The sequence below is a fragment of the Galeopterus variegatus genome, unplaced genomic scaffold (assembly GCF_000696425.1).
Source record: "Galeopterus variegatus unplaced genomic scaffold, G_variegatus-3.0.2 Scaffold1741, whole genome shotgun sequence".
In the NCBI taxonomy this organism is placed as follows: domain Eukaryota; kingdom Metazoa; phylum Chordata; class Mammalia; order Dermoptera; family Cynocephalidae; genus Galeopterus; species Galeopterus variegatus.
In genome coordinates, this window is record NW_007727852.1 from 174,571 (window position 1) to 195,906 (window position 21,336).

Genomic DNA, 21,336 nt, shown 5'->3' on the forward strand with positions numbered 1-21,336 from the left:
CTCATGTCAGCTTGGTGACCCTCTTGGCCAAAGCTCTCATGCTCAAAGGGTAGCTCCAGGAAAACAGCAATGGAATTCAGAATTCAGTTAGTGCAGTACCTATCCCTGCATCTGCTTTTTATTTTGTAGTGTTTTATAATTTGGATGATGGGAAGGGAAGCCTGGGTAGAAGTAATTCCTCCCTTAGCACTAAGGATTTCTAAGTGTATTCACAGCACAGGTTCAATGTGCCTTTAAAGTTGCTCCTTAAATTGGTGCACTCTGCCTCACCCAGTGGCGGAGTGAGGATTCAAAGGCTGAAGAAGATTGAGAGGAGCTAGTAAAAAAAATTGGAGAAGGCAAAACCTGAAAGATATCTGAGAATACAGCCAATGTTACAAGCAGAATCTGGGTGTGATGGATTAGAAAACAGGTACATCAGAGCCAGTATTGGTCATTGGCTGCTTCTGCCTTGGCTCTTCTGTATTTCTAAAGCATAGGAGAATTTATGCAGTAAATAAAGGCAAGTAAATATAGGCATACACTTCAGATATGATTAGAATTCTTTTTGAAGGTATGTGGGAAGTGATTTTAATGTTCACCTTTTAGGAAACATCCATAAATAATAACTCCTAATAAAACAGACTTTCTGGTCAGGAAATTGACCTAGCCCTAAAAACTGTCTTTCTATTGAGCGTACCCTCTCAGATATCTCATGAGGAAATGAGTAAGAGATGTAGAGGTGGAATAGAGGGTATAAAAGGTAGTTCGTGCAGCCTTGCCTTTCAGATGAAGGGGTCAGGGTTTCATGGATTGTAATGAGAAAGTTAAATCTAACTGAAACAATGTGGCACCATAATTTTTGCAAATTAGCCATTAAGAGTTGATACCTGTCATAAGAAGAGCCACCCTGAAAAAAATGACTGAAGTGAAGAAAGATCATCCAGCCTCAAAAAGAAATACTTAAGCAATAGAAAACTATAACCACTAGGATAGAATTTCTTTTTACTTTTTTACTCTGAGTCTTTTACCTCTCTTCCATATAGGTTTCACCTTTATCTCTGTGGTATTACAAACTAGGGGATGAAGGATAAGACCCTATCTTAGGAGGGAGTGGGTGCCTTCTGTGAATTGGAAAGCATTTCCAAGTGATAGCATTGCACGTGTTGACATTGCTCAGATATGCTCTTACTGCATTCTGATGACTGATAATCTTTGTAAGTAAGCATTTCAAGAAAGATGCCCTCCTCCCCATCCCCCACTAGCTTCCCCATAGGATCAATAGGTTTTAATTCATATCTTCATTTTTCTGATATGTTATACATATAGAGGTGGTGGTGGCAGTACAGAAATACAAAGAAGTTATCTCTCTTACCCTCCGGGGTCCCTTTAGGTCATTAGCACAGAAAGGTTAAATGCCTTCCCATCAGGCCTGTTTTCTTTCCAAAGAACCTGTGACACTGATGCATCAGTTTAGGACAAGAAGAATACTTCTTCTGCTAGATAGAGCTTGAGGTTTACAGCTTTAGGTGGTCTAGAGACTATAGACCCAGCTGATGTGTCAACCTGGATATTTTGATTGTGATAAATGCACATTAGTCACTAGAGTTAACATTTTTCTTCCCCTTCCAGTTACAGGTGCAGAATGGACCTATAGGACATCGAAGTGAAGGAGAACCAAGTGGTATTCCTATAGCTACGGTGCTTGTGCCAGTGTTTGCCCTCACCATGGTGGCAGCCTGGGCCTTCATGAGATACCGGCAACAACTTTGAAAAGCTTGTTTCTACCCGTCCTCCCAGTGAAGACAAATTTCCTCACCCTCCTTCCCTGCCATTCTCCCATATCTTTTCCTCTCTCTGTGTAGCCAACACGTGATTTAAAGTGACTGATACCCATCTTGTTATTCAGTCTCCAAATCTTCATATTCTAATGGGAGAGTAAAAGTATTGTTTGAAGGAAAGCTGAAGAAAAGACTTACTTAGAACAAATGAGGAGTTATATATTTTACTAGGACTGCCAATGGAAATTCAGCTACCACCCAAAGAGGGAAAGGTCCAGTCTTCCTGTCACCATGGGTGATACTTTTTTCTTAGCTGGCATGCCTTAAAGACCAGCTGTGTGATATGAGAGGAAGAGAGGATTTTTCTTTTTAATGACCTTCCTTGGGAAGTTTTTGTGGCCTTATTTAATTTCTAACTACATACCTAGGTGCCTATATTGGACAAAGGACAATGAGAAGAGCATTTTTACTTTTTTTAAAAAGCAAATACACATACACACATACATATGCATATAAAATAGTATATTGGTGATGCCTTATAGAGAATTAAAGAGGTGAAAGAGCTACTCTGTGGTTTCTAGGTTTCTGATCTAAGGGATGATCTTAACTGAAGAATTTGAAGAGGTGATTATGGAGCATATATAATAGGAACAAGGGAGTGAGCCTTAAAAGAACATGTTCTATCTGAATCATTAAAAAAATGACTGAAGCAACTAATTGAAAATCTTAGAACAATATTTCTTCTCACAATAGCTATGGTAAAGTTGAGGTAAATTGCCATAATCCACCTCTGCTCAAGTCAATCTGCTCAAAAAACTTTTGAGATATAAAGATAAATCTTACCAATCTCTGCGTACTCTAGTGACTTTTTTGGTAACTCTCAATCCTGTAAAGGATCAGCTGAAATGATTGTGGTCAGATCTATACTGATGGGGCTAAATCAACCCAGTGAGAAAACTCTAAAGGGACAAAAGATAGTGCCTGCAAGGTGGCACCTAAACCTTCTCAGGCTATCTACCAGTCTGGTTTCTAGTAACATGCAAAACCTGAGAAGGAACTGCCTCCCTGGCAGGTTGGTCACAAAATCACCTCTGCTTCTGATTTAGTTGAGAGGGCCTGGATTACTCATTTTTTTGAAAGGCTCTAAATACTGATTAAGACTTTTAATTAATAGACCATTTTGCAGGGGGAAAAAGAGGGTTTTTTTTGTTTTGTTTTACAGGGTAGGGAAATTTGGAAGGTGTTTCATGGGGAAAGCCTGAGAGAAGGATATGGATGAATGGACGCTAGGGAAAACTAGGGATATTGATAAGGTGGGAACCATTCTGTTCATGTGGTATTTAAGGTTGGTTTTAAAGCACTAAGGATAGCTGAACCAAGGCTAATTTTCTAGCTTTAAGAAAATCATTTGCATTCTCCAAATCTACTGGCCAGGCTGTAGGCCTTATCTAATTTCGACAGCAATATTATGCGCACTTTCCCTCAGGCAATCAATTGTATCGAATTTTTAGAATGACAGTCTAGTAATTATTTAACAAATGTTGATTGAACATCAGCTTTGTTAAGATCGTTTTAAAAAGAAGTAAAATGCATACCCTCTATCCTAAAGGGCTTTTAGTTCCAGTTGAGAAGAGAATACTTAAAATGGAATTAGCCACATAGGCTGGGCAATGTTAAGTTGGTGTCAAGTTTATATTGGAGACAGCAAAAGAGAAAAGTTACTGAGAATTGGGGCACTTGAGAAAGTTCCATGGAGGAAGGGAACTCATAGAGGAAGAACTCTTGAGGACCTCAGTCTATTTAAGAGAATTCATAAAAAGGTGAAAAGTTAAAAGTACATCATCAGGTTAAGTAATAATTGAAAAACAATAATAAAAGAAACAGTATTATGCAGAACATGCAGCAACAAAGAAGATATGCAGACAGCCATCACTTTTTTTTTTCCATGGAGGAAGGGAACTCATAGAGGAAGAACTCTTGAGGACCTCAGTCTATTTAAGAGAATACATAAAAAGGTGAAAAGTTAAAAGTACATCATCAGGTTAAGTAATAATTGAAAAACAATAATAAAAGAAATAGTATTATGCAGAACATGCAGCAACAAAGAAGATATGCAGACAGCCATCACTTTTTTTTTTAAAAGAAATTCAGAGGTAGAAAGCTGTCACATATATGGCATCAGGCTAGATTGGAAAAGGAAGGCGTTTAAAAAATAAAAGGTCCAGAAAGAACTTGCCTCTGGGTCAACTGTTGGTACAGGGAAAAACATGCTTTAGATAATCGTGATATAACTTATACCTTTCAACCTGAACTAATCAGTATCTTTGAGATTCACTTAGACAACTGGACTCATTGTAGGTTCTGCAGAGAAACACTGACAGTGTTCCAGTTCTCACATCAAGCAGCCCCACAATGGAGGCAACAACCTCTGGTGCCCTCCCTATATCTGAAGACACCTGCAGAGATTCTGCAGTGGGTCTGCTTATCACCCAGGATTCTCCTCACGGCTTGGACATTAACTCCTGAGAGGACTTCGAGACATACAAAGTGAAGCAAGTGGCAGGCAAGAAAGAAAGCTATTTAGTTTTTTGTTCACTGGTTCACTGGTATGTGTAAATAAAAAAATAAACCTATCACATTATTGGTAGAAGTTTTGCTTTGGTTGATAATAGGAATTCTGATGCACTTTCATAATTCACGTTTTCTCAGAAATTAAACAGCATTTGAAGACCAATATATAAAGTTTTAGGCAGGTATGCTATTCAATTACATTTTTCTGATTCTGTGGAAAATAAGTTATCATAGATGAGGTATCAGAATCCATTATATGTTGTAAAAAATTCATGCTCTTTATAGATTGAATCCAATATTCATTCCTACCACTTTATAGATTGTATCTAATGTTACTACCACCTAAATTATTATGTTCAAAGTTCTGCAAATTGAATGAAGGCATTTTTAAGGCACTCTACTTAAAACATTTCTCTATCATTCTTTATTATATATATAATTCTAATAAGATATTGTTTATTTCAATTGTCTCTATTTTCTTTTCCTGCAAAGTTTCAACTTCTTTACTATGAATTTAACTTAATTGCACCATCTAGTCATGTATAGTGGAAAAGGGAAGTTTGTATTTATTATTGCATTCTGTGCCAGGGACTGTACCAAACCCTGATTGAGTGTACACTATTTATTCATGCCTCACAACTCTGAGATCTGAGTGTTGTTATAAAGAGACTAAAGATGAAAGAATAAATTAAGGTTACATAGGTGGTAATAATAGAATCAGGACTGAAATTCAGATTCAGGTGCCAGCATCAACAATATTTCTTCACTGGCAGTGGTTCTTAAAGTGAGATCTCTGGACAAAAACATGAGTATTACCTGGGAACTTGTTAGAAAACCAAATTTTGGGGCTTCATCCCAGACCTATTGAATCAGAAACTCTGAGCATGGCACCCAGCAATCTGTGTTTTAATTATCCCTCCAGGTGACTCTATTTACACAGTTGTTTAAGATTTACTCTCTGTGCCAATAGTTGTTCCCTTCTCTCAGGTTAGAATCACCTGGAGAGCTTGTAAAAGTTCTAATGCCCAGGCTGCACCTCAAACCAATTAAATAGGAATCTCTGGGGGTGGGAGTTAGGCAGCAGTAGAATAAAGGTCATCAGGTGACTCCAGTGTGCAGCCTTAGTTGAAGATATTCTGTGGCATTTAAACCTCAACTCTAAGTTATTAAATTACATACAGACATTGCTTCAGCCAAATACATGAACTTCACCCAGGCCTTTTCAGAGCCCAGCTCTCAGCTTCTGCCCCAAGTATAGATATGAAATAAGAAGTGGAACATTCTTTCACTCCTGATTTGCTAAGGACATCAATCTCCAGCAAAATGTATGATTAGTGAGTGTTTCAGTTTGTGCATCTATTACATTAGGACCAAATCATAGACTGTTGAAGCTAAAAGGGAACCAGAAAGATTATAGGATGAGTCTGTCTTAGAAATGAGAAAATCAAGGCTCAGAGAGGTGAGCTATCATGATCAAACTTAGTCTGTGGCAGAGGTTCCCTTTCTGTCTCATATTTATGTCTTGAATGTATCCACTACATGAATACATACAAAATTATTATTTTTTTTTATCTCAGTCTACTTCTTTGAGCCTTGAATAAAGACCAGAAGAACTGATTGACTGCTGAAGGGTATTGCAAGCATCATTATTGGAACTGGGAGATTCCACAGAACAATCTGAGAAAGATCTAATTTCAAATCCAGTCAGAGGAGTTCTGAGTTTAATTCCTATAGTTCTAAACTAGAGACATGTTTTTTGATGGTGGATGTTGTTTTTATTGTGTAAATAAGCAGTTTTAAAATATATTTAAAGAAATGAAAAAACATAAGGAACTATAGGCTGTCAAGTATGTGGGAAAGTGGGGTTCGTGTAGTTTCATGTAGAGCCAATAAAGATTTTATTCTTGTCAACTTTGGTGGAAATTTATCTTTGGACAGATGAGGGTTTTATACTTCATTTAGCAAATACCTAATGAGCGTCTACAATATGCTAGGTGCTGAAGATACAAAGGTGACTAAAATACAGTTACTCAAAGATGAAACAGCTCAGCATCTGAAAGTGGGAGAATATATGTAGGTGATCTTATTTTAATAACATTACCTAGAAGTGGACTATTGAGTTTCAAAGCTCTGTACCTCTTACTTATAATAGCTTTAGAGTTGGAGTTGCTGCTATCCTGGAGTAAGCCCCTTTTGCTGTTCCTCTTTTAACTGCATATCTTTTGAGACCAGCACACATCCAAAAGGACAATTATGATCAAAAGAAAGACAGTATTTTAAGGAATTCTGTTCTGTTCGGAATCAGATTCTTAACTGGTGTGGACTTGTATGATGTTGATATTTGTATATAGAACACAAAGCACTTGGTTTGCTTACTTGATGCACTTGGTGATACTAAAAGATTCTAACAGATTTCCTGTTAATGTTTTTTTTTGGGGGGGGGCAGGGAAAAAGGGAAGGGGAGAAAGCTGAAGTATTTTTTCAAATGCAAGTCAATCATTAACTCACAGAGTCATTTACAAAAGAATTTTGTATTTGCTGTAGTCATTAAATTTATTGACCACAGGAAAATGGTATGATTCTTCTTCCTAGTTTGCAGATTTGCATGTGGAAACTCAGAATTGAATCCCATTTTAATCCCATATCTGAAATGCTGATTTGAATATGGGTTTCTTATTCCTGGATATATGTGAATTTTACCTCCAGGCCGTGTTATTCTTATAAGGTATTTTCCTTATGAACCTTATTTTGTTTTGCTTTCTTTCTGCTTTGCTTTTAATGTTACATTGCATCCCTGGGTGGAAACAGCAGTCCATTTCTCAGATCAAATAGGTGCCCTATAACAATTTGGAAAAAATGTGGACATAAAACCATATTATCTAGGGAATTTTACTTCAGATTAAATATGCTAATGAGGGCATCAAGATCCATGATAATCTCTCTCAAGCTTTGCTATTTCATAACAGATACAGTAAATGAGAGTGGGTCTAACTATGCCTACCCAGTATTGACACTCAATAAAAGCTTGTTAAATTTGTCATTGAATCTTTACAATCTCTTTTTCACCTTATTTTATAGACTGTTGATTAAGTATATCCTTATTTTTCTGCCACCTTCTTACAGTAAAATCTCTGATAGAACAATGAAAAGAGGAAAGAAATCTAAATTATCAATTTGAGGCTTAGCTTTGACATAGGTGAAAAGGAACAGGACACTCATGTACTGCTAATAATAACGGACCCACAATTATTGAGCTCTTATCAACATCTCAGCTACTGTTCTAAGCCCTTTGTATTCATTTAAGCCACACAACAACAACTCTTAAGATAACTGTGGTTGTCATCCCCATTTTACAGATGAGATCAAGGAGACATAAAGAGGTTAAGTAACTTGCCCAAGTTACACAGTGTTAAGTGCCAGAGCTGACATTTAGACCCAGGCAGTCTGGCTTCAGAACCTGCATGCACCACCATAACACTATCCTGTCTCTATTCTGCATGGTGCCAGGCACTGCATTGGGCCACCTTTTTGTGTAACTAATGTCAAATTCTCACAGCTATGCAAGGCAGTGTCAATATTCCCATTTTTGTAGATGAGGTAACTTGATGCTTAAAGAAGTTAAAAACTTGCTCAAGATGTATAGCTAGTCAGTGCCAGACCTGGTAATTTACTTGGAGCCAATGAGGAGTCTACTTCCACCATTACAGAAAATTAAAAAAAGAAGTTAAAAACTTGCTCAAGATGTATAGCTAGTCAGTGCCAGACCTGGTAATTTACTTCAAGCCAATGAGGAGTCTACTTCCACCATTACAGAAAATTAAATTTTACTTAATTTGATTCAACCATGCTGTCACGGCCTTCCATTATGGTTAATGGGAAATTGACTTCACTAGGTTAAATGTTCTATAACAATAGCAGTACGTTCAATATGTACAATGTTTGAAAGCAATCGCAAACATTTACCATCTTACTTGTATCCCCTTCATCCCCCAAAGCCTTGTAAGATACATAGAAGGCAGAAATGGGTTTGTGCCACAGGATGAATAAGAACTGAATATTGACCTTTAGCTTAAGTTTGTATATAAGTTTGATATGAAGAGAAAAGTCAGTTTACATCGGTCATCATTGCTCTGTCACACAGCTTAAGCAATGTTTAGACCTGGAGTCAAATTGCTAGTTTATAACTGTGGTGTATATAGAATGGCCGTTTGCTTCCTTGATGAGCAAAGTTATGCCAGTTATTAATTACATAACAAACCACTGCAGAACTAAGTGGCTTAAAACAATATTTTAAAAAATGTTTTAGAGATTCTGTTAGTGGACTGAATATTTCTTCTGCTGATATCACCTGGGTCATTCATGCAGCTATAGTCATCTGATGGCTGAGCGAGGTGGATAGTCTAAGAAGGTTTCTCTCACATGTCTGGCAGTTGGTGCTGGCTGTTGACTGGGATGCCTTTGTTGTTCTCCACATGACCTCTCATCTTCCTGTAGACTAGATTGGGCTTCTTCCCAGCACTGGGGATCTCAAGGCAAGCCCCAATGTGGACGTCACATTTGCTAATGTCTCATTGGCCAGAGCAAGTCATGGCCAAGCCTGTAGTCACTGTGAAAGGAGACTTCAACTCTACCTCTTGATAGGAGTTGTGTAGAGACTGTGGGCATTTTAAATCCACCCTAGTAATAAACCAGACCTCAAGCAACAAAGGCCTGGAGTCAGCAAACTTTTTCTTAAAGGACAGATAGTAAATGCTTTAGGTTTGCAGGCCTTATGTCTTTGCAGTTGTAGTGTGAAAGCAACCATGGACAATATATAAGTAAAGGGGCGTTACTGTGTTCCAGTAAAACTTTATTTACAAAAATAGGAGGCCCTGCCAGACTATAGTTTGAGGACCACTGGCATAGACTATTGCAGGTTGAAATTGACCATTAGAAGAGAAAGCTCCCAAATGTTGACCCCTTTGAGTCCAAAATTGAAGAGCATTGACACATTTCCTAGGAATCTGAAAAAAAAAAAAATCTTCTTCAAGAAAGAGAAGCCAGGGAAAGTCCTTCAGAAATTTCTTCTGGTGTAATTTTGGAAATGAGTTGAACAGTGACCATTGTCAGACTTGATTGAGCACCCATCATGGCCAGGACAACGTTCAAGATTCAAGGATTCACGTAAAAATACCAGCTGTATTGAGAACTCACTTTATAGAAGTTATTTCATTTAACACTCAAAATAAGCCGATTAGATCAAAATTATTTCTCCCAATTTAAAGACAGAAAAATAGAACTTTAGAGATGTAAAGTTACTGTCACTAGTTAACATTAGGTTTTAAGAGAGTCAAGATTTGAAGCCAGAACCAGAACTTTTTTGGTGCTTTTTCTACTCTACCACATTACCTTTGCCTTTTGGATTTAAGAGGAAAATAATGTATATAGAAGAATAACTTATTCATGGGAAAATTACTTGGTAATATTTGCAAAAGTGTCTCTTCAGGTGCAGATGGAAGATAGGGAATGAATAAGTATTGTTAGTTTTCTCCTACCTGCCTTAATATTGTGTATTAATAGAAAATTTCAGGTATAATAAGGCCAAAAAATTGGGAAATGATTGCCATTGAAAAGATAGTTTGTTACAGTTCCCAAGAGAAGGGGGCACATTCTGCCATAGGGGGCTCCACAGGGAAGCACCAGGGTTGGTCAGGAGGCAGAGAAAGAGGGAGGAACTCTGGACAAGAGCCTTTATTGTGGCTTCCATGGGAAGGAACAGGTGAAGCAGGGTAAGCAGGTTTAGAATTGGCTGGTTTGAGTAATTTCAGTGGGCTCTGTGGCATAGGGGATGTCCCCAGATGTCAGATACCTGGCCCTGGGGTGATTAGGGAAGGTGGATGATGGCCTGGAATTTGGTAAAGGAGGTGATTTGGATGTGGGCTCTAGATTGGTCGGTTTGTATTTGAAAAGTACACTCATGGGTGAGTTGTTTACTATCTCTAAGAATTGGCTAATCCTGGGAAAGCAATCCCTCCAGGGTCAGCAATGCCCCAGATGTCAAAGCATCAGCATACAGAAAATAAAAAAACACGGTTCATACACTACCGCTACTATTGTTCCTCTATTTCTGCTTTACTCCCAAATGACTGAGATATCCAAAGGTCATCTGAACTATCTAGAAAACAGCCAAGAACAAGAAAGAAAGCAAAACAACAACAGAAATGAAAAGCCCAAGCAACCAAAACAGGTATCACCAAATCTGTGCACAAAAAAATCCTTCATTTTGTTTTATATACCTTTCTAAAAAGCTTGATTTCCTAGCCCATAATAAATTAGTTAAAATAATGGCTACCTCCTAGCACTGCATGCTAGGGTTGGCAAAAGTACCTGCCAGGGCTCCAAGCAGTTAACGGGGAGTGATTCTTTGCAAAAGTACCTGCCAGGGCTCCAAGCAGTTAACGGGGAGTGGTTCTTTCATATCACAAATCTCATCTATCCTCAACTACAGTGGAGCTGCATTTCAAACTTTGTACATGACGTCAATGGTTAATTAGGAAGCACTCTATAGAAAAGACATTTTAAACCAGCTTTGCTGGACAGCACCTATTTCTAAAGCAAAGGCTATTGATCTGTACTGGTAGTGTCTCTAGCCGCATCATATGACCCTGGGTACCCAGTAGTCCTTGAGCCTGTTAATTTCTATGGCCTGTTTGCTTTAAGCATTTAATTCTGTCTCCCACTATTACCAACTGCTTATATTGTTCCTTGAATCTTAATCTGAACCACCATCCAATTTCACTTGGTCTATTGCATTAGCTTCTTAACTGCCCTCTTCACTATTCACTAGGTCCCCTTCAATTTTTCTCCAGAAACTATCTGAAGAGAACCTAGTAAAACATAGACTCAATCATGTCTCCCCTGCTTAAAACTCCTCTAAAAGTTTCCCGTTGCTCTTAGGATTCAGTCTAAAATACTTGGTGATGGAGTGTGGATGTGTTGTTCCGTCCAAAACTCGTGGAAATTTGATCCCCAGTGTGGCAGTGTTGGAAACTGAGTCATGAGGGCGGATCCCTCATGAATAGATTAATGCTCTCCCTAGGTGGGGGGAGTAATGAGTGAGTTCTCACTCTTAGTTCCCACGAGAGCTGGTTGTTTATAGGACCCTGGCACTTTCTCTCCCTCTCTCTTGCTTCCTCTCTCTTGCTTCCTCTCACCATGTAATCTACTTGTACCTGCTGCTTTCCGCCATGAGTAGAAGCAGCCTGAGGCCTGCGCCAGATGCAGCTGTCCCAGAATTGAAAGCCAAATAAACCTCTTTTCCTTATATATTACCCAGTCTCAGGTATTTCTGTTATAGCAACATAAAATGGGCTAATACACCGGGCATAACCTATAAGGTACTGCATGATTTAGTTCCTGCCTACTTCTCCAAACTTATTTAATTCCTTGCTCCACCTGTCGGTGTTTCCTATCCTCATTTGGCCTTTCAGTTATTCAAAAATGCCAAACTCCTCACCTCAGGGCTTTCTCACAAACTAAAGTGTGTATATTTTCTTTCTCACCAATAATCTGGCTAAATTCCCAACTTAGTGTCATTTCCTGAGTGAAGACTTCTCTCTTTTCAAGCTTGTCTAGTTCTGAGGGCACTTTCCCCAGATTCATCCTTCTGGCCCCTTCCTGGTCACACTTCAGGAAGCTTCTCCCCACAGCCCAATGTGCATCTCTGCAGAATCCTCCACAAATTAACACTATCACCTCTGGCTTCACCATCAATCAGCCCACCCTAATACCAACTACTTACTCACTTTCATTTTCAAATTTGCTTTTTTCCCTCATTATTGCTCTAGTCTACAATCCTTCCTTTTGGATTTCTAAATTTTCCCTGGGCATTAACTCTGGAAGGTGATAAATTTTTTTGAAGGACACTCAACATATATAAAGTAAAGAGTTTTGCATCCACAGAGGACATAAAGGACAGGCTGTAAGAACCTGAATGCTTTCAGAAACCTTCATACAACTAGCAAAGTAAGTCTTTGATTTCAGCTTCTATGATCATACATAGAGTCAGAGGAAGAAAGCTTTTGAATCCTTAAAATGGAAAATTTCTTGAAGGTACCAGTAAAAATACCTATATAATAACCCCCATGAAAATTTTAATAGAAAAGAAATAAAATTTCTCATGGGAGTGGAAGATGCATGAAACAAGTATTTTGGCTCTGGTGGGAAGGGGATACTGGAGTACAAGTACCTGTATGAAGAAATTTAACAGCATCACTGTAGGGGTCATTTAATGCTTGTCTTGGCTAGACCAAAGTGAATGTCAGATTGGTGAAATAGGGAAAGTATAAAAAGCTTTTATTTACCTCAGCATTATTTTAGGAAGATGGGAAATTTATTTTAGACTTTACATAAATCTGGCATTTCTGGGGATGTGTTAAGTAGAGTTAAGTTCTTTTAGATCGTGAGTACATGATCATTAAGTGTCTTTCCAAGAGAATTTTGTGTTGTGATGGATGTTGAGAAATAAAATATATTCTATTTCCACTGTCATTAAACCTTGTACAGTCTATTCCCCTGGGGGGGAAAAGTTCTTCACTAGACTTTTGAAAGATAGTCATGGTTTGGTTCAATTAAGACAAAATTTTCCTCCTCTGTTTAGAGCCTAGTGTCTAGTCCTTTTTTAATGTTAAATTTCCAAATTTCTTAGTAATTGGTATATTTGACTTTTAAGTGATTATGTTTTATCACAAAAAAATCAATTTCTCCAGCTATTCAATTTATTGTAGTAAATTAGAACATGAAATTCTCATGTAATCCTTTTAACTTTCTTATATATCTGTTTTTATTATCTATCTCATTCCTAACATTAAATTTTTTTTTCCTAGTCTATTCATTGATTCTCCCAAATAACTAGCTTTTGGTTTTAATAATCCATTCTTCTCTTTTTTTTTCTATTTCTTTTATTTTACCTTTTATTTCGTTTAATTCCCTCTTTATGCTTTCTTTTGCCTCTTTTTTTTTTTTTCTTTCTTTTTTTGGTTTCATTTCCTTCCCACAAGTTGGATATTTATTTTTAGTCATGTGCTGTCATAGGACTTCATATGAGTTTTTTTCCTTTTTATTAATAGCCATGTAACAGAATTTCTGTTTTGATATCCTCCTTCATTTGGTGGTTATTCAAAATAGTGTTAATTTGATTTTGAAGTGGTTACAAAGTAGATTCATTTTTGAGGTGTCAAGTTCTAGTTTTATTGGAAGTGCACTGTACTTTGTTTTATAGGAAACTTTGTGTAGTACAATGATATTTTACTAATCTTTTTTTTAAGCAGATACTATTCAAGCACCTAAAACAACACAAAATACACTTTACTTGCTTCAGATTTAAACATTTGTCTTTATATTTCTGAATATAACTTCTTATGGAATTTTTTAAAACATAATATTCAATAGATAAGATCCTGTTTTATCATTGACATATCACAAAAGCATACATCCACGTATCCAGAAAGCCCTAGTTAAAAATACACTTTACTTGCTTCAGATTTAAACATTTGTCTTTATATTTCTGAATATAACTTCTTCTGGAATTTTTTAAAACATAATATTCAATAGATAAGATCCTGTTTTATCATTGACATATCACAAAAGCATACATCCACGTATCCAGAAAGCCCTAGTTAATTTAATTGATGATATAATTATCTCTCAGTATCTGGGGATTGGTTCCAGGAAACTTCATTGTTTTTTTCCCATTTATTTTCAATCCCCAGTTAGTTGAATCTTCCAAGGTAGAACCCTTGGATATGGAGGCCAACTGTATTTAAACAGAATTCTTTCAGAGGGATTTTAGCCCCATGGCCATGGAAGGTTAAAGTTCCTACTTTGCTCTACCTGTTGAAATTTGTTGTAATCTAGGTTATACTGCACTTCAAGACATTGCAGTTGACTTTGAATTCCTTTTGGTTTCATTAGTCTGTATAGAAGAGACCTCTAGCACTTTTGTACAGAATAGTTACCCCATTGATTCTCTCCAAAATGTTGCAGAACAGATTTTTGTTTGGTTCGGGAATCACTGATGGAGGATTTTTCAGTGTATAGCATGATCTGGGAAGCTCTTGCCATTTCATTTGTTTTCAAAAAAATTATGGATTATGGTTTAACACTATGAAGGAAATCATGAAAAACAGAAATGTATTAGACATGGTCCCATTTATCCCGTAGCTTACATTCCATAAAAAGTGATAAGTCAAATACAGAAATAATTCTAAAACTAGAATGTTCATGATCACTATCATAAGGAAATGTGCATTAAGGGAGAAATAGTTAATTTTCTCACTGAATAACGTCAAGGACTTAACTGGTTTCAAATTGGACTGAACTGGAATCTGAGAGGCCAACTCTTAGCCATGCTAGTTTTAGCCATAGAAACAAGATTGAATGGAAAGATTGACTGTATTAGTCCATTTCTCTTGCTTATAATGGAATTCCTGAAACTGGGTAATTTATGAAGAAATAAAATTTATTTCTTACAGTTTTGGAGGCTGGGAAGTCCATGGTCTGCAGGCACATCTGGTGAGGGTCTTGTTCTTGGTGGTGACTCTCTACAGCAATGCAGTGTATCACATGGTCAGAGAACAGGCTAACCTCATTTGCTCTCCTTTTTAGTTTATTTGTTTATTTTATTTTTGTTGTTGTTGAATCATAATTGATTATACATATTTTTTGGATTCAATGTTGACATATGTTGATCAAATCAATATTATTAGTATGTATATTGTTACAAATTGTACTTATTCTTTATTCACCTTGTCCAATTTCTCCCCAGTCCCGTCTCCCTCCCCCCTCCCACCACTGATAACCCTAGATTTCTTCTCTCCCTCTAAAAGAGTAATGGTTACTCTGTGGATTTGTTGCCTAGATGATCTGTCCAATGCTGAAAGGTGTATTCACGTCCCCCAATATTATCATAGAGCAGCTGCTTCTTCTGTCACTCTGGAATGGGCTTTGTGGAGAAAGACATTCTCTTCTTTATCTCTACTGGTGACTCTCCTTGTGTCAATGCACTCTAGTGGCTGGCGGACCATCTGCGTGGTGGTTGTGAAATCTAGCCTCTTTCACAGCAGCCATAGTTACTGTGGTGGCCGTGGTGGACCACCTACATGGAGGTGATGTTTTTGGCATGCTCCTTGGTGCTGGCCATGTACCTGGTTGTGGTGGGGGGTCCGGTCCCCGGCTCCATTCCCTGGGTCTCCAGGCAGAGCCCTGAGGTGCTGGAGTTGTGCCTGGGTGTGGGCAGGGTCTCCGGTCCCCTTCTTGATGCCCCAGGCCCCCAGGTGGGGCCCCAAGGCACTGGTGGTGTGCCTGGACCAGGACTAATTTTTTGTCCTTTGCTTACTTCTAAAATGGGGGAACTTCCTGTGGGAACCAGTACTTGAGCTGTGAGGTTGAGCTAAATTGCTGCTTTGCTGCTGTTTCCCAAGGGAAGACGTTTTGTGCAGCTCAGGGTTTAATGGCTGACCTTATAGGTACTTCTGGCTCCTGGGTTGTGTAAGAAACTCTGATCTGGGCTTGAATCTTTTCATCAAACTGCACCCCATGCTATTCTGCATTCCCGACCAGTCTCCTCTGAGTGGTCCTGTGCTGATTAGGGGTGCAGATCAGCTGTCCTTGCTGTATCCCACTGTTCTCCCAGTGGGCCCGTCTCCCCCACTGCACGTGCTCCAAACACTTCCCATGCAATGGGTCCTGTGCTGGTCCCTTGCAATGACTCACTGGCCTCTGAATGGTTCCCCTCTTTCAGCTGTTCTGGCTCCTCGCTCCTGCGTGGGTCCATGGGAACCCTATTAGTGGTCCTGCTGTCCTGGGGGCTACCAAGGCCCTCTTCTCTCCTGCTGCCTCCAGGCAACTCCATCTGAAGGGCACAGCTGCAGCTTCTGCTGGCTTCTGCTCCATGTGCTCAGCAGTTCCAGCCTTAAAGTGGCCATAGCCGAAATGCTCTGAGCAATTTTTTCTTTCTCTCATCGAGGCTTCTTCCCCTTCATGAACTCCATAGGTCTCTCCTCCTCTTCCCCTGAGCTCCAGCAGCCCCAGCTTGGCTGTTGTTAAGTTTTTATAGTTGTAAATTGGTCGATTTGTGGGAGAGAGTGACGCTGGGGACCATCTATTCTGCCATCATGACTGGAACTCCCAGTTTATTTATTTTTAAAGAGGGTAAAACTTTAATCTTCTCCCTGTGGGGGAGAGTATTTCATAGGTAAAAACATCAAGTTTATGTTAGTTGTACAAATGTCTCATTTAGGAAAGTGAATATCTAGATTGAAAGGATTCTCAAATATTTCATCATTACAAGAGAAATATAGAGGTAAAAATTTTTCACACATTGAACTAATATAAACCACCCACTAACATATTCTATTGTTTTTAAAAAATCCATAATTAAGAAACAATAGGTTACATAAGATATCTCTTTTTCCAACATTTGGGCAGATTTGCTAAAAAGCCCTGGGCAAACAACACATCCTCTGAGTCACAGAATCCTCATCTCTTAAATGAGAGTACTGGGTTAACTGCTCTTTAACATCTCTTCCAATCTACAGATTTATATAGAATAGTTAATCTTACATAATACTTTCAAGAATGAGGTGTTTCAACTCAATGTATTTTCCAGATAAATAAAGCTCTCCATTTAAGTGGCAAAGATGTTCTTTAAATTCTAAGTACAAGTTTAAATGTTTATTTTCCATGTATTTCCCTGTCACCTTAAAAGAAGATGAGGTATGACTAACAACACAGTCTCTAAACTTCATGGTCTCCAGACTTTCCAACTGCTGGCATGATCAGCAGACTCAGCTTGGGCTCTGGGTCCAATCCTGTGCAACTTCGGGCCACACTCTGAGTGAAAATGAGGATGGTACCACCAGCTCTATACCGCTTTGTTTTGAAGAACAATATCGTTATCATAATATATCAAAGTATCTGTAAACTACAAATTATCAAAAAAATTAAAATGCAAGGGATTGTTCTGACTTTTCCCTGATAACAAAATCTGGATATTTAAAAAATATATAGGGCCGAGCCCATGGCGCACTCCCGCCGCGGGTTCAGATCCTATATAGGGATGACCAGTGTGCTCACAGCGCTCACTGGCTGAGCACAGTGCGGCCAGTCTCAAAAAGGACAAAAAAAAAAAAAAAAAAAAAGATTTGTGCATTTATGGTTCTGACCCTTTGGTTACCTGACTGTTCTGTAGTCATTTTGTCCTTCTGCTTCTAATTGCACGTCTAATATCAGGCCTGAGATTCAATTTGTCTCAGAAATCTGACCTTTAAATAGAATGGAAACCAAAAGTTGAAGATCTCTCTGTTACTTTAGCAAATGTACTGCCATCATTATTTACCTTAAAAGAGTGGTTCCCTTCCTAGGCTAGTCATTAAACTCACCTAGGAAGCATTTTAAAGACGGAGATTCCTGGACTCCAGCTTTAGAGATTCTGATTCAGTATGCCTGGAGTATGACCCAGAAAACCTTTATTGTTTCAAAAGCTCCCCCAGGTGACCCCAACAACCAATTAGTTCAGTTTTGGAGACTCACAGCATTGCTCTCAATTTCTTCTCTACGATTTTAGTAGCTGCTAGTTTGTTTTTTAGTATAAAAATTTCCCCTTGCATTAGTCACAAGCACATTGAGAATAGATTGCCCATGATCTTGGCTTAGATTCATAGGGAAATAGTCATTACAGTCCTTTACCATAAAATTTTAAAATGATAAATTAACTTCAGAGCTATGACAATGTATGCAGATGCTAAAAGGTGGTTGGTTCTACACTCACAATGCAACAGTGTTCTGCTTTACTTGTAGTCGATCACTGGTAAACATAAAGACCATCTTATTAGAGTTGTCACTACTAAATAAAAGATACAGAACTCCTCCAAATAACAGAAAAATGGCTAACCAGCAAAGCAGTATTATTTAGAAAATGTTTCTAGCAGACATAAATAAAAAGTATTTTTTTATAAGACTACACAGCTTCCTGTAGAAACCCCAAAACTTCCACACATCTGAAGTCTACCATAAAGAGGAAAGTTGACCAAAACTATGGTTGTTTAAAAATATTAACTGTGAAATATTCGATCAACTGTGAAAGTATAGTGTAAAATAGGTACAATTTCATCCTTTAGGAGGTTTAATAGGCACAAATGGAATTAGGTTTCCACTTATTCTATGCAAATAGTTACTGGTGAAAACACATGAAGTCTTTGGTATAATGTAGTTCTGAATACCATCACTTCCAAACTTAATACAAAAACCACATTTGGATTTTCCAGGTGTCCCAAGTGTATCTAGGTACTGTGGAACATTGTCATGTCTTTTGGTTCTCTGCTGGGGACACACCTGTCATTGGCCTCATGCTTGGTGTTGTAATGCCTCCAGGCAGCTTTGTTTTACACTGAGAGACTCCCTATTGATTCCGTTGACAGAGCCTTAATGTAGATAACTGCATCTGTCCCATAACCCTCTAGGGAATATAGCTTTAGATCTCTTAGAAGTATTGTGCATAAAGATGTGACCTGGACAATCCATAACCAAAACCAGCCAACAGCACTGCGTGGGAAGTCTCAACATGAGGCCAGGGTGCAGTTGAATACACGCAGTTGAAGAGTCTGTCAGTTTTCCTCAAAGGAACATCGCTTCCTTGGTCACTCACCTTCACAGTCAAATCCTCATTACCCAGTGTGACATGAGCTTGAATAGGAGGATAAACACTTTTGCCAGCACGGTATTCCATAGTTGCTCTCACTGCATTGAAAAGTTCGAACACCATGTGATAGAGATGGGATGGTACATAAACCACTCGTATTGGCTGTCTTGGTGATTTTGCACTTAGTTCTTCGAGTTCTAGTTCAGTTCTAGTTCTAATATCATACAAATGACAGATGCCTAGCATTCTCATAGCCGTATTTAACAACCTCAACTGTGCTGCAGTTCATATTTATGCTTCCAATGTGTTTTTGATGAGATAGACTTCCTTTGCCTTTTCCACCAAACAATAGAGAGCATTGATTGAGTAACATTTCAATTGAAATGCGACTCATGTAGAATTGATCCAAAAAGTACTAAACATTCTGGCTGGTAACAGGGACCACCTGAAGCTCTCTACTTTTATTCAATCACATCTGGGCCATTGTGGGAATGACTTGTGTTGGTTCCTGATCTAATTGCACTATCAGTAAAGTTATAAATAGCCTTAACATCTTTAGTGCTTTTCTCCTTAAAAATCAAGAAGATCTTGAAGACTCTGGATATACCAACTTTGTTCCATTTGAATGGATGGTGTCCTGAGAAGATTATCTGGAATGAGACATTTCTTTTGTTATATTTGCTAATCAACAGGCAACTCTTGCCGCAGAAACATAAATGAGGTCTTTTCACAGGCATTCAACAATCTGAAGCCCAGGAACTGCTTCATGGTGAGCGGGGATGGCAAGAAGCACAAGTAGAAGTCCACCTGGCCCAGAACAACACGTTCTGAGGCCAGCCTGAGCCCAAGGCCAATGTAAGGCAGCTGCTGGCACAGCCTGGGCCTGGCAGCGGCAGATGGCTCAGAGCAGCAGCCTCCCCAGCCTCATGGCTCTCCTTTTAAAGCCATCGGAAGCATGCCTGTTACTCCATGAATGTATCAATCCATTCACAAGTGCACTTTCCTCACAATCTAATCACCTCTTAATGCCCCAGCTTTCAAATACTGTGATTGGATTTCCCACCCTCCTAACCCTGATACAATGGGGGTCAAGTTTCCAATACGTGAACTTTTGGGGGACATGTTTAACCCATAGCAAGGACCAAAATGAATTTTTGTGGCATGTTGACTTTGAGGTGTTAGAAAACCATTCAGGCTCCTGGAAATGCACCAGAAGTCATTCACACTGTGATAAAATTTGAAGCCCAGGTGAAAGTTAAGTTTACCTAGAGAAATAGGATAGAGTAGTGGTTCTCACAGTGTGGTCCCCAGACTGGCAGCATCCATGTCACCTGGAAGTTTGTTGGAAAAGCAGATTTCCAGGCCCCACCCCTGACCTACTGAATCAGAAACTCTGGTGATGGGGCCCAGCAGTCTGTGTTTTCACAGCTCTTTGGGAGATTCTGGTGCACATTAAAGTTTGAGAGTCACTGGGACATAGGGAGAAAATGGAAGAGATCTAAGGACTTTAGTTTAAGGTTTACAAGGCTGAAGAAAACAAAAAGAAGTCTCAGAGTGGGAGAGGATCCATGGCAGTTAAACATCCATGGAAGCCACAGGAGGAGGGAATTTCAAGAAGATAGTCAATATTGTCAAATTCTATAGGAAGTTTAGTGATTTTTTTTGGTGGCTGGCCATTATGGGGATTCAAACCCTTGGGAAGTTTAGCTCTATTTGGGATATTTGTACTACTTCACAAAGTGTTACCTTATGCAGACCCCCTTTTTTTTTCAAGCAAGAGAGCATGCAAGCCTCTTAATAATCTTTCTGGGCCTTGATTTTCTCACATGTAAAATGAGAAAATGGAACCATGCTCTCCCAAACTTTGTAAGATTTTTAAGTGAATCAAATTAGATAGTAGATGTTAAAGGCATTACAAAACCAAAGATTCATGACATGACTAATTTTTCCATACCATAGTCATGAATTTTGGCCATAATTGTAAAACCTAACCTCAGTGCTAATGCTCTCAAGAAGACTGGTGTTTTTTGTAACAATGCTCCCATGTTCTTGCACGAGTTAAACACTGGCAGAGCAGATACTGGAGGATAATGTAATTTACTTAGATATCAAGGACATACTAATCCTGAGGGACTGGCATAGGTGATAGAGATCCCTTGTTTCCTGGATATAAATTTTTGTATCCTCCTACTAGGAAGTGTGATGGTTAAGATGGCCGAGTCAACATTTTAATTTTTTTTTTTAAATAAAGATGACCGGTAAGGGGATCTTAACCCTTGACTTGGTGGTGTCAGCACCATGCTCACCCAGTGAGCTAACCGGCTATCC

At 38.6% G+C, this 21,336-nt stretch overlaps 1 protein-coding gene and 1 pseudogene across 1 annotated transcript in view; one reads left to right on the plus strand and one right to left on the minus strand.

Moving 5' to 3' along the window:
* The window catches only part of SYNJ2BP (synaptojanin 2 binding protein), a 50,321-nt gene extending 47,860 nt beyond the window's left edge, over nt 1-2,461 (plus strand). Inside the window, exon 4 of the mRNA XM_008578677.1 lies at nt 1,612-2,461. Within this exon, the coding sequence (XP_008576899.1) occupies nt 1,612-1,752 (141 nt within the window). The 3' untranslated portion in view covers nt 1,753-2,461. The remainder of the gene's footprint in view (nt 1-1,611) is intronic.
* A 16,188-nt stretch (nt 2,462-18,649) lies between these two features.
* Nucleotides 18,650-19,847, minus strand: LOC103595307 (annotated as a pseudogene).
* Nucleotides 19,848-21,336: the final 1,489 nt, after the last annotated feature.